Raw genomic sequence first — 12,235 nt, 5'->3', positions numbered from 1 at the left:
CTGAAAATTTTTTACAGTGGCATTTTTTAAAAAAAAATTAGTAGTGCAGCAATGGAAAGCTGACCTAGATAAAGTATACCTTATTTAACATAATAAATATCCTGTGGTTATCATTAACCATATGTCTCTTATTTCTGTTTTACTTTAGAGCCTCTTGTCCGTCACCCTGATTTTCGCTTGTTTGCATGCATGAATCCAGCTACAGATGTTGGAAAGAGAAATCTTCCTCTAGGAATAAGAAACAGGTAGGAATAATGATTCTGTGACAAAATACTTAGTCACTGTCTTTTTCAGAGTTTGATTAGCTTCACGAGTTGACCCAGTGAGGAATGCCTTGTCTGAAGCCTAAGGATATAAGTTTGAACTCAAATTTACTGCCTGTGAGAGATGCTTTCCACATTATGGTGAAGGTTTTTCATGAAATAGCATCGGGAAAATACTCTGTGAAGTTGCTGAGCCATGAGCAGATGGTCTAGCAGTAGTATAGACTGTTGTCACTGGGGGCAGGGGAATGATTATTCTTTACAATTAAACTGTCAGTGCCTGGGAATGCTACTGCAGCATCCTGATGGGGATAATAAAGACAAGTGCTTTGTGTCTGCTTAGCAGCCTTTCTCTTGGTAACTCAAAAGCGTTGATGATCCTTGCAAAAAGCTGCATATCCAGCCTTGGAAGGTGGTTTGCATGGTGAAGCAGATGTGTGATATTCAAAATATTTGCTGTGTGGCCTTAAAACATCTAAACTGTGTCCAGGAAATTGGAGTTGTGGTAAATTCATTCTTTGGTACTACCTACCTATTCCTGAATGCAAAGATCTTCTGCTTGTATTATTTGATGCTGTTTCCCTCCTGAGTGCCAAAAGTTGTGTGTGTGATGGTTAGAAAATACATTCATTGGCTAGAGCTGCCCCTGCAGTGTACTAAATGGGAAACACTGGCATATTTAAAGGTAGTCAAAGCTTCTCTGTGTATGTGTTTACTGCTAATTTTCCTTTCCTTATTATCAAGTTTTATTATTTTATCGTTCCTGAGCTGGATATTTGTAAAAGGAGAAAACAACCTGAATATGCTAGTCATATCAAAATTAGAATGGGTGGTAACTCTGAAGTGTCCACTCTTTAAAATAGAGAGATCATTAGAGAGTCCACTTTAAAAAGTGCTCCAGCTGTGTCACTACTTCAGTGTTCAGGCTGTAACATTTGGGTATCCATTGCAGATTGTTTAGAATTTTAATATAAAAAACAGTCCCATAGTTCATTTTCAGTCTTTCATTTCAGTTAAAATAATTCAGATAAATTACTTGAAATCAATAGAAATAACTTATTTTCTTATGTACTCTGGTTCTTGAGTCTGTTTGTAGGTCATTTGACAATCAGTATTCTGCTACTCAAAAAAAATGTAAATGATATATGCCATGAGATTAATATATAATGTGGTTTTTAAAATTTGGTCAGATGTCTAAGCATTATGGATTGATTTTTATTTTGATGGGTTGATTCTTATAGGTTTACTGAACTGTATGTAGAAGAATTGAGAAATGAAGGAGACTTGCAAGTTCTTATCATGGATTATCTGAGAGGCCTGAATGTGAACAAAAATACAGTACAAGGAATTGTGAAGTAAGTTGATCATAATATCTTTAAATTCTTGATGAAATAAGTCACAAAAGGAAAGTATGTAACAGTAGTCTGTGGTTAGATTGTTTTGGGAAACACTATCATGCTCCCTACCCAGCAATTTGCATAGCCTTAGGAAAAGGAAGAGAGTAGACGTCCATCTTCTTAATTCTGAAGGTTTCTGTATTTGTGGGGAGGAGATTTATGGGTTTTTTTATTCAGAATTCTTTTCTTGGTGGCACCAGTTAAAGAGCACTGTTGTTGCAGTGCTCTGAGAGACTAAAATGTTTTGTTTCTGTGGATGATACCATTGGAAGTCCTATGTGTTTATCTAGAGTTGCCTTTCTTTCCCCTAGTATGAGGTGAACTATCTCATGTTTAGAATACTTGGAATTTATAGGCACTCTCTGCATATCAAGCTCTCTCAAAAATAATGGTTCTAAAAATACTCTGTTGCTTCGCTTCACTGGCTATACAGATGGCAGAGCTTGGCATGGCTTTCCTAACCTGGAGCTTTTAAGAAAAGTAACAGTTGGAGATAAGCTGAAGTGTTCATACTTGGGTTTAATTCCTTAGTGCAATGGTCTGATTAGTAACAGCTCTTTGTAACTCTTTACTTTTGCAGCTTTTACTTGTCTGTCAGAAAGGAAGCAGAAACAAAGTTGGTGGATGGAACAGGCCACAGACCTCACTACAGTCTCCGGACACTTTGCAGGGCATTGAGATTTGCAGCATCTAATCCATGTGGCAGCATACCACGCTCACTGTATGAGGTGATTACTTATGTTGATGTTTGTTTCAGTGTGTGTTCACAACAAAGGTTGTTTAAATAAAGGATAATCCTCTCTAAGTGCAGTGTTGAACAGAAATGGTTCTTTAATCTGTATATTTTTTCCTTATTTTTCATTTTATCACTGAAAATAGTTCTTCTTCTTAGGGCTTCTGTTTGAGTTTCCTGACACAGCTCGACAGAGGTTCTCATCCAGTAGTTCAAAAGCTAATTTGCCAGCATATAATCTCTGGCAACATCAAAAGCCTTCTCAAGCAGGTAGGTAACTAAGCTTCTAAAGACCTGTTTTTTACTTTGTTTGAAATGTCCATATGTTAACTAGTTTATTTGTTAATTTGAAAAAATGTGCAAGTCTGAATAATTAAAGCATTGTGGAATGTGGGCAGCTTAATGCAATGACTGCAACTGTAAAGCTATCACAGACTTTTGAGGAGCTTTCACAGCTTTTTTAGACTCTGAATGGAGAACATATGGATACGATGCAAACATTTGTGATTTATCTCTAATGGGAAAGAAAGAAAGAATCTCACTAGTGCTGGGAGCCCAGCGTGGGTTTATGTGGAGGACTGGGCAGTGGGATGGGGAAGCCAGTTTAAGAGACAGGTATTTGTTTCAGAATAAACAAATATATGAATATATGTATGAATATAAAAAGATGAAATATATATGTATGAATATGTATGAATATAAAAAGATGAAAGCAAATATCCTGCTTGGAAATTCCCTTCAAAATTCAGTGCTAGAACTCCTGAACCATTCTTATCTTCATGGCACTGGCTTCATGACCCTGAAGTAATCTGGTCAGGTTTTTCCTGTGATTTGCATTCTGTGGTAAGGGGTCAGTGCTTACTGCAGGAGTACTCAGGGATTAATTTAAAATTACTTTTTACAGAATATGTTGCAGTGGTGTAACAGTAGTTTTCATTAGCAAATTGAAACTCATTTGTACAATCTGTTGTTTCTGTCATGTTTCCTTAGCAAATACCAAAACCCCAAGGTGGCAGTTTTATACTTATAGAAGGATACTGGATTTCAGCTGGGGACAAAGAACCTACTGTAGATGAGAGTTACGTGCTAACTCCTTCAGTTAAACTTAATCTGAAAGACATGGTCAGAGTTGTGTCTGCAGGGTAAGCGTTTCAACTTTTTAATTAAAAAAATAAGTTGAATATGTTTATTTAGGCCTTGAGTTTTGGTGCTTCTCTAGCCTTTATTGTTTGTATGAGTAATGTCTATTTTCCTTCTACTTTACAGTTAACTTTTCATTATAGAGTGACTTGAGTTTATACTGTACTTTTTGCTTTATTAAACCATCTTACTGCCATACCTTGTTTTATCTAAATTATAATCTAAAAATTTGCAGTTAGAATAACCTGCTTATTTCACAATGCCATGAAAAGCTTCATGGGTAGCTGTTGGCACTTGGGAGTAAAGTTACTTATGTTACCCTGTTAGTCTCTGATCTTGGATACCCCGAGTGAGTTAAGTGATGATGTTTTTGTAGTGTGGTTTGATAATGTTGACACCTTGTATATGAGAAAGATAAGGCTCATGCTTCAAACTCACTATTTTGGTTATGGCTCTTAGGACTCATCCAGTACTGATTCAAGGAGAGACCTCTGTTGGTAAAACCAGTTTAATTCGCTGGTTGGCTGCTGCTACTGGGAATCACTGTGTAAGGATTAACAATCATGAACATACGGACATCCAAGAATATATTGGCTGTTATACATCGGACGCCTGCGGGAAGTTGGTATTTAAGGAAGGTGAGTGGGCGTGTTATATATACTCCAAAGTCCTGTCTCACTTCACTGTTGATTTTTGTTTTTTCCTTCTTTCCTGCTTGTCTGTTCTATTACAATGGGGAGATGACCTGTCATAAAGTTAGTAGCTGCACATTAATGATAATCAGTTATGTGAATTTCAACAAATTCTGGAGTTCATGTCTGTCTCATCATGCTTGTCCTGTTGAACATAAAGAAGATAATTCAACAACTTCAATAAACTGGATTAGCATTTATACTGAGTGAAAATGGGTTGCTAAAAGTATCTGCAGTGCCCGCTTCTGTTAGATTTGCTTTGTTAGATTTTCAACTAGGACTTTTTCTGTTCTCTCCAAGGCATTCTCATAGATGCAATGAGAAAGGGTTACTGGATTGTTCTAGATGAATTGAATTTGGCTCCCACTGATGTTCTGGAGGCTCTCAACCGTCTGCTGGATGATAACAGAGAGCTGTTCATTACTGAGACCCAGGAAGTTGTCAGAGCTCATCCTCGCTTCATGTTGTTTGCGACACAGAATCCTCCAGGTCTCTATGGTGGCAGAAAGGTCTGTATAATACATTCCTTTGAGTAGATAAGACTTTAGGGAATTAAACTCTCTCAGACATGTGTGATGTGAAAACATTTTGATGCGTAGCACAGAATTAACGTGAGTCCAGAGGGAGAGTGCTGAAGTGGCTGTGGACTAACTTTCAGTACAGCTGGGTTCTGTTTAGGGGAGTTGCTTGTTTTGCAGATACTAAATTTCTAATAATTTAGAGTAGTTGAGATTTTAAGTACTTTACTGAACTGGAGCTCATTTATATTGTGGGAGTAGCCTAGCTCATTTGGTAAGATTGTGGTGCTAATAACGCCAAGGTTATGGGTTCAATCCCCATATGGGCCTTTCGCTTAAGAATCGGACTCTGTGATCCTTGTGGGTCCCTTCCAACTGAGAATATTCTGTGATTCTGTAAATATTATACTTGACTCAGCATTTCTTTTTCAAGAACACTTGAAAAGAGATTCTGCTTAGGCTGTTGATGTCCATTTTGTACTGGTTTTGGCTGGAATAGCCACTTTTCTTCGAGGTGACTGGTATGGTGCTATATTTCCGATTTGTGATCAAAACAGTGTTGATAGCACAGGGATGTCTTAGTTATTGCTAAGCAGTGCATGCACATAGTCAAGGCGTTTTCTGCTGCTCACACTGCCCCACCAGTGGAGTAGGCAGGGTGTGCACGAGAAGGTGGGAGGAGACAGAGCCAGGACAGTCAACCCTAATTCACCACATTGATGTTCCATACCGTATCAAGTTGTGCTCAGGAGTCAAAAGTGGAGGGAGAAGGAGGAAGCAGAGTATGTTTGGTGTCTGTTTCCACAAATAACATTTCTGCCTGATGAAGCCCTTATTTCCTGGATGTAGCTGAACACCTGCCTACTGATGTGAAATGATGAATGAATTCCTAATTTTGCTTTTCTTGCACGTGCACCTTTTGCTTTACTTATGAAAACTGTCTTTATCTCAGCCTACAAGTTTTCTCACTTTTACCCTTCCAGTTCTTTCCCTCATCCCATTGTAGGGAGAATGAACCTATGGCTTTGTGGTGCTACTGTGGTTAAAACACAACACATTTTAAAGTTTTTGTCTTCAACCAGACTATCTCTTATGATTTCTTTCAATATTTATGTGTGTGTGCTAATTTGTGTGCTGTGACACCATCCATGTTTCCTTTGGATGTGTAGGAGAAGATATAACATGAAGAATATTAAAGGAAAAAGTTCAAGCAATAGTATGGTCTCCTATTTCAGGTTTTGTCCAGAGCCTTCAGAAATCGTTTTGTGGAACTGCATTTTGATGAATTGCCAAGTGTTGAACTGGAAACTATCCTGCACAGGAGATGCAGTTTGCCACCTTCTTATTGCAGCAAGCTTGTCAAAGTCATGTTAGACCTGCAAGTATGAGAGTCTTTCTTCTTTTAGTATAAGAAATGCAAGCGTATTTCAAAGTAATATGCACAAAGTAATAGAAATTCCTGAGGAGGTGAGGGGAGAGGTATTGTTATCTGAAAGATATTTAAAATCCTAAATCATAAGTGATGGAAGAGAACCCACTAAGGTACTAATTCCAGTGGTTAAAATAGAGAATAGGGAAGGTGATGCCAGATTTGAGAGAAAGCTAGCAGCAAAAAAATGACCACAGACCTTAGGATTTGATACACAGAATTATCACTTGCTCTGGATCTAAAGTACAGTACTGGATTTGCAGCTGTCTTTGGTTCATGTGAAATTTGCTTTTATTTTTAAACAATAATTTGGGATGCGTTCGGACACTCCTGTGTTCAACAGACATTTGACATTTAGTGTGTAGCTGTATTTAAAATCAATTACAGCAGCACTAGATTTCCTTTTATTCCAGGTACCTATTTTATTCTTAGTATTTTTTTATTGCTATCTATATTATTTTGTTCCTGGTACCTATCAGATACATGCCTAAAGGGGGTTTGTGTTCGGGAGTTGTGACTGTACTAGACTTCTTTTTTTTCCATAGAATTTACTTGTAGAAGTGTCACAACAAAGACTTCTGCTTAGCTTTGCTTAAAGCATTTGAACAGGTTCCTAAAAAAGTGGCTCACGTTTTGTTCTTGTGACAGTCTTATCGCAGAGGTTCGACGGTGTTTGCTGGGAAGCATGGGTTCATTACCCTGAGGGATCTGTTCCGTTGGGCTGAAAGGTACAGATTGGCAGAACAGCTGGAGAAGGACTATGACTGGCTTCAGCACTTAGCAAATGATGGTGAGCTCTGCTGTGTCAACTCTTTAAGTGTCTGTAGAATTGCGTTCCAACCCTAGTTCTTAAGTGTAAATTTTTGTCTCTGATTAACCAGATAGTAATTGCTTTCTCTCTTCCTCTGTTTTATAGGTTTTATGCTTCTGGCAGGCAGAGTCAGGAAACAGGAGGAGGTGGATGTTATTCAGAATGTCCTTGAAAAACACTTCAAGAAAAAAATATATCCTGAATCTCTCTTCTCAGGGGAAAGTGTCAAAAAGCTACTGGGTGAGTTTCCTAGAAGGACCCCACTGGTAGTTCTCTAGGTATGACTGAAACTGATGGATTGCTTTGTGTCGTGCAGCTAAATCTTCCACGTGGATGTCAGTGATGGATAGAGATTTTAACCATGTTGTCTGGACTCAGGGGATGAGGAGACTTGCCATTTTGGTGGGACGAGCCCTGGAGTTTGGTGAACCAGTACTGCTGGTGGGAGACACTGGGTAATCTTGCTTTTTATGATGCAGTTCTTTGTAATGCTGCACCAGCCACTGAGTCAGACACAAAATGATTGTGTGGGCTTCAGTGCTGCTTTGATCTGGGACATTTGAGCCTCTCTCATGGCAGACTTGCAGCTCTTGTTTTTCACAGTTCCTTTTTGAGGGGCAGCAATTGCATCCCTTTCAACACAAGTCTTTAATGGAATTATTTGCACTAAGTATAACTTCATAGAAGTTATACAGAAAGTAGTAAAATGGAAGTGAGCTGACTTCTGTCCCCACCTTTTACAAGGTGTCCTGTAGAATCTCACTGTGCCTCACTGGAGGGGCTGCTTCTGGGGAATTGTAACGTCTTTCTATTTAAGAGTACGTTCACTTTACATATTTTAAGAACTTGAATATAGCCTGCTACCACTTCTCCACTTCATATGCTGCAAAGGAGGTTGTGGAAGTAGATGCTGTCCCTTGGACTTGAGCTTGATCTGGGCATGTATCGTTTCCAATTAAGTGAAATGTTAAGCTGGTTGAGTATCTGTAAGGGCACACTGAAATAAATTTGAACCTGCAAAAATCCATCAATACAGATATTGATTTAAATTTAATTAAAGGCGTCTTCTGCAAGTCAGCAACAGTTGTTGTGCCAAAAATGGCTTCACGTTGCATAAACTTCTTTCAAGGAAAGGAGCGGGAGGAAATTTGCATGCTGGGCCTTTACCTCATAGGTCTTCAGTGAAAGTATGAATCCTGTCCAAAGCGAGTTGATTGAGTTTTGGGTTTTTTTAATTCATCCCTTTCAATTAAATTATTTTGTTGCAGGTGTGGCAAAACTACCATTTGTCAGATCTTTGCAGCATTAACAAATCAGAAGCTATACTCGGTGAATTGCCACTTGCATATGGAGACGTCAGACTTCCTGGGAGGACTGCGCCCGGTCAGGCAGAGGTCCAAAGAACAGGTTTGTCCTGCATCAGTAATAGCTTGGATAGTGTGACCACAGAAGCAAAAAGTAGCAATTATTATGACTTCTCATTTTCTTTTCTTTTTCTTAGGAAGAGTCTGATGGTTCTAGACTTTTTGAGTGGTGTGATGGACCTCTTGTTTTAGCAATGAAAGAAGAGGGTTTTTTCCTCCTTGACGAGATTTCTTTAGCTGATGATTCCGTACTGGAGCGACTTAACAGGTATGTCTTAAATATGTTAGTATTAAGCATCCTCAGTGTGTTCATTACATAAAATTGAATGAGGTAAGTCTAGCACATTTGTTTCCTGGCCTAGGTGAGCTGCTCTCTTAGTTCTATAGTTCTTACTGAAAGGGACAGTGGCACAAATAACTGGCCTTTTTCATATTTCAGCTTCTGTGCCGGTTGGCTTTGTTTTTCTAATTGTCATCCATCTGTCAGTGGTGGTAGTTTTAATCACAGTAATACTTAGACCATTTTTGCTCTTTGAAATTTTGATTACAGCTAGGGTAGAGGATAGTGGGTTAAGATGACAATATGCTGAGTCTTGCCGAAGTCTTAATGTCTTAACTTGTATGGAAAAATAAAAGGTATTTCTGTTGGAAAGCAGATATGTTTATATCCACTTGACATATGTTGCTACACTGATTGTATTGATTTCAAATGTGTTGGTTGGTGCCATTACTTTATATTTGGCTTTATAGTGCCACTACAGGCTAATCTGCATTTAAATAGTTGTTTTTGTTTCTGTTTCATGGACAAAAATACAATGATTAAAGGATTTGCTTTATTCAAGATCCTATGTCCCTGGATAAAGAAATTAAGAACATAAACCTTAGTTCAGTTGAAACAGTTTAAACAGCATCTGAAGACACTTCAAACCATGAGTCAAGTTAGAAAATAAAACTAAAATTAAAATTTCCAGTTTAGCATCTGCAATATTAATATTTTCAACCTGTCAGTGAGCTCTTGAAAACTATACACCTTGTCAAATCCCAGGAACAAAATCTAGTTATTTTCCTCCTTACTGTGTGTAAAAAAAATATTAAAATATAAATTTAATTTCATTATCTGCTTGCAGCAGTATCCCTCATTTTAGTCTTTTCTGTTACCCATTATATTGGGCAAATGAAAGTTTAACCAGACCAATTAATTTGATTTTCATTTTTAAGTGACCTTTTGAAGTGTGAAACAAAATTTAAAATTAACAATTTTTTTGACCTTCTGTCTAGTGTTCTTGAAGCTGAAAAGACATTGGTACTTGCTGAAAAAGGAGGTCAAGATGATGAGGAGAGCGAGGTAGAACTATTAGTTGCAGGAAAGAAATTTCGTATCCTTGCGACCATGAATCCAGGAGGTGACTTTGGGAAAAAAGAGGTAAATGTCAAAACATCTGGAAGTACAGCATGCATTTTCAGGTCATATTTACCATTAAGTGATTAGAGGTCTAAGGTGCATTGTGCCAATTCTGGCATCCAGTGCTTTCTAGTAGGCATCTGCTTCATCGCTCTAAAAGAGGATTAGGTTGTATCTGTTTTCCATCGCTTTTGTGTGGTATCATTTTGACATTGTAAGTCAATACTCAGCAAAATGTCAAAGAAAGCTTCAGACCTCTCAATACTCTAGGTAGGCTTGATATATAGGATATTATCTTGTCTGTCTCAGTAAATATGAACATCACATCCCAAAAGGTCTTTCTTATTAAATGGAAAAAATCTGTTTCTAAACTTCAGGTTTAAGTAACTAAAAACAGGTCAAAGAAAACCCCAAAGACAACAAACTCCCCCCAAAGCCCCACAACTTTTAAACAGTGTTGGAAGCTAGGTCTAAGAAAAGAACTCTAGTTTGTGTCTGTAAGCAAAGGGAGATTCCAAAGCCATTGTTTGATACATGGTGTCCTAGAATGAAACGGAACTTGGGTGCTTGCAAACCAGGTTCATTTCTTCCCATATTGTTTTGAACTTTCTTTTCCAGCCATTTCCTATGTTGATGCTACTACTAGAAATCTTAAAATATGCATTCTCTCAAAGATTTTGATACATCCTTTTCAAAATTAGAAGGAAAGGTCTAGCCTTGTTCACTTTATTAATGGTTTACAAGTAGAGCGGCTACAAGGCTATCAGTTAACTGTGACATTAAGGAATATGATGTAATGTAATTTGAATTGCTGTATCATTCTACTTGTTTGCAGCTTTCTCCTGCATTGCGCAATAGATTTACAGAAATATGGTGTCCACAAAGCAATGGCCGTGATGATTTGATACAGATTGTAAAACACAATCTTTATCCAGGATTGTCTCTGGGTGCAGTAAACCATGAAGGTGGGTATTCTTGTGTGTTCGTATTCAAACATTGCTAAGAAAATAAAAAGTTTAAAGGTTGCCAACCCTTTCTCAGAATTTACACCACTGTGACCCTTTTTCTTCTAATTACATCTCTTTCTGAGGAGAGTTATATTTTAGATTTTGTTCTTTAATATGTATGTTATATGGCTAGCCAAATTAAGTTCAAGGCTGTATTTACTTCACCATCCAGGTAGTTGAACTATCCCCAGCTCTTCAGTGTCCCAACTTGGTTTCTATGTAGAGTGTTAAAAGAACTGTCGCTTTACTTTCTGCCAGCAGCTTCACTGTTAATATTAGTCACTTGATTCTGTCTTGTTACTTGAATTTAAAAGGATCTGTAATGACAGCATAGGCATAAACTTACTGTACCAGGGTGAATTTATGCTGATACTTTTGGTCTGTGTTTGGCCCTGCCACCTGAGAAAGCTTTGCTCTTTCCTTGCCAATTTACGGGAAAACAAGCACTGATAAACGGGAAAGTTGTCCTTGAAGAGAGCTTCTTGTATAAACTGTTTTAATTGGTATTCCATGATTGGCTAGTTATCCTCCAAGGTCGCTGGAAGGAGAGATTGAGGAGGAGGATGACGAAGGCTTGGCCCCAGACTCAATTAAGAAAGTCCCCCAGAATGTACTGTGCGTGCACGAGGGGATTTCTGAAGTTCTTGCGTGTGCACAGAAGAGATGCACTTACATAATAGGGGGTGGGACTGAGGGCCTCTGGCTGGGTGGTGCTGGTCACACCTGGGGGTTGTGGCCACTTAATTAATTGTATAAAAGGCAGATAGTGCTTTCTTGGTGGGAGCTAACTTCACACCAAGGACAACGTTGCCTTTTGGCAGGGACGCCTGCCAGTTTGTCAACTTACTGACTCTCCAAGGATGCAGCTTCTGCTATGGGTAATTATAGGCATGCTAGGTCTGTAAGATAACTTTATGGGCAACAGCTGGGTAACTGGGGGCTTATTTCTCTCCTCCTTCCTCCCTTTTGGGTTTGTTCGTTTTGTTGGCCACCTTTTGGTAATAAATATTGGGTTTTGTTGAGCTCACAACAGTGTCTGTTTTTCACGTTCTAGTATATCTCGGACCTTCCCTAATACACTTCCTCTTCAGTTATTCTGCCTGTTAGGATATAGAGTACCCACCCACGTTCCTCTGTATTACAGCTGTACCTACTTTAGAGATATTTTTTACAACAGTGTGGTAGATGTGACCAATAAAATTATTTTCTAACTCAAATTTATTTGATTTTTATTTATTTTACTCTCTTTGTAGGGGCAGACATAGCAGAACTCATGATGGACTTTGTTGAATGGCTGACTAATCAAGAGTTTGGTCGCCAGTGTATTCTCAGTGTGAGAGATGTCTTGTCCTGGGTTAATTTTATGAATGTCATGGTAGACAATGAGTCGAATTCTGCCAAGGGATATAATCACATTTCTCCAATGATGTCTTTTATCCATGCTGCATGTTTGGTATATATTGATGGAATAGGATCAGG

The 12,235-nt window shown here is 38.3% G+C and overlaps 1 protein-coding gene across 1 annotated transcript in view; it reads left to right on the top strand.

Annotated features, from left to right (window-relative positions):
* MDN1 (midasin AAA ATPase 1) overlaps window positions 1–12,235 on the top strand; it is a 96,936-nt gene that overhangs the window by 27,091 nt on the left and 57,610 nt on the right. Inside the window, exons 19-34 of the mRNA XM_051777767.1 lie at window positions 149–245; window positions 1,505–1,618; window positions 2,241–2,388; window positions 2,553–2,663; window positions 3,384–3,535; window positions 3,993–4,171; window positions 4,526–4,734; window positions 5,979–6,125; window positions 6,821–6,962; window positions 7,089–7,223; window positions 7,300–7,438; window positions 8,252–8,390; window positions 8,485–8,615; window positions 9,626–9,770; window positions 10,585–10,714; window positions 12,010–12,234. Coding sequence (XP_051633727.1) covers window positions 149–245; window positions 1,505–1,618; window positions 2,241–2,388; window positions 2,553–2,663; window positions 3,384–3,535; window positions 3,993–4,171; window positions 4,526–4,734; window positions 5,979–6,125; window positions 6,821–6,962; window positions 7,089–7,223; window positions 7,300–7,438; window positions 8,252–8,390; window positions 8,485–8,615; window positions 9,626–9,770; window positions 10,585–10,714; window positions 12,010–12,234 — 2,343 coding nt within the window. The remainder of the gene's footprint in view (window positions 1–148; window positions 246–1,504; window positions 1,619–2,240; window positions 2,389–2,552; window positions 2,664–3,383; window positions 3,536–3,992; window positions 4,172–4,525; window positions 4,735–5,978; window positions 6,126–6,820; window positions 6,963–7,088; window positions 7,224–7,299; window positions 7,439–8,251; window positions 8,391–8,484; window positions 8,616–9,625; window positions 9,771–10,584; window positions 10,715–12,009; window position 12,235) is intronic.

Source organism: Manacus candei, unplaced genomic scaffold, assembly GCF_025592945.1.
Source record: "Manacus candei isolate 608988 ecotype Guabito, Panama unplaced genomic scaffold, ASM2559294v1 h1tg000011l, whole genome shotgun sequence".
In the NCBI taxonomy this organism is placed as follows: Eukaryota; Metazoa; Chordata; class Aves; order Passeriformes; family Pipridae; genus Manacus; species Manacus candei.
The sequence above is the reverse complement of the archived record's forward strand: the minus strand, read 5'-3'. Positions and strand labels throughout refer to the sequence as shown.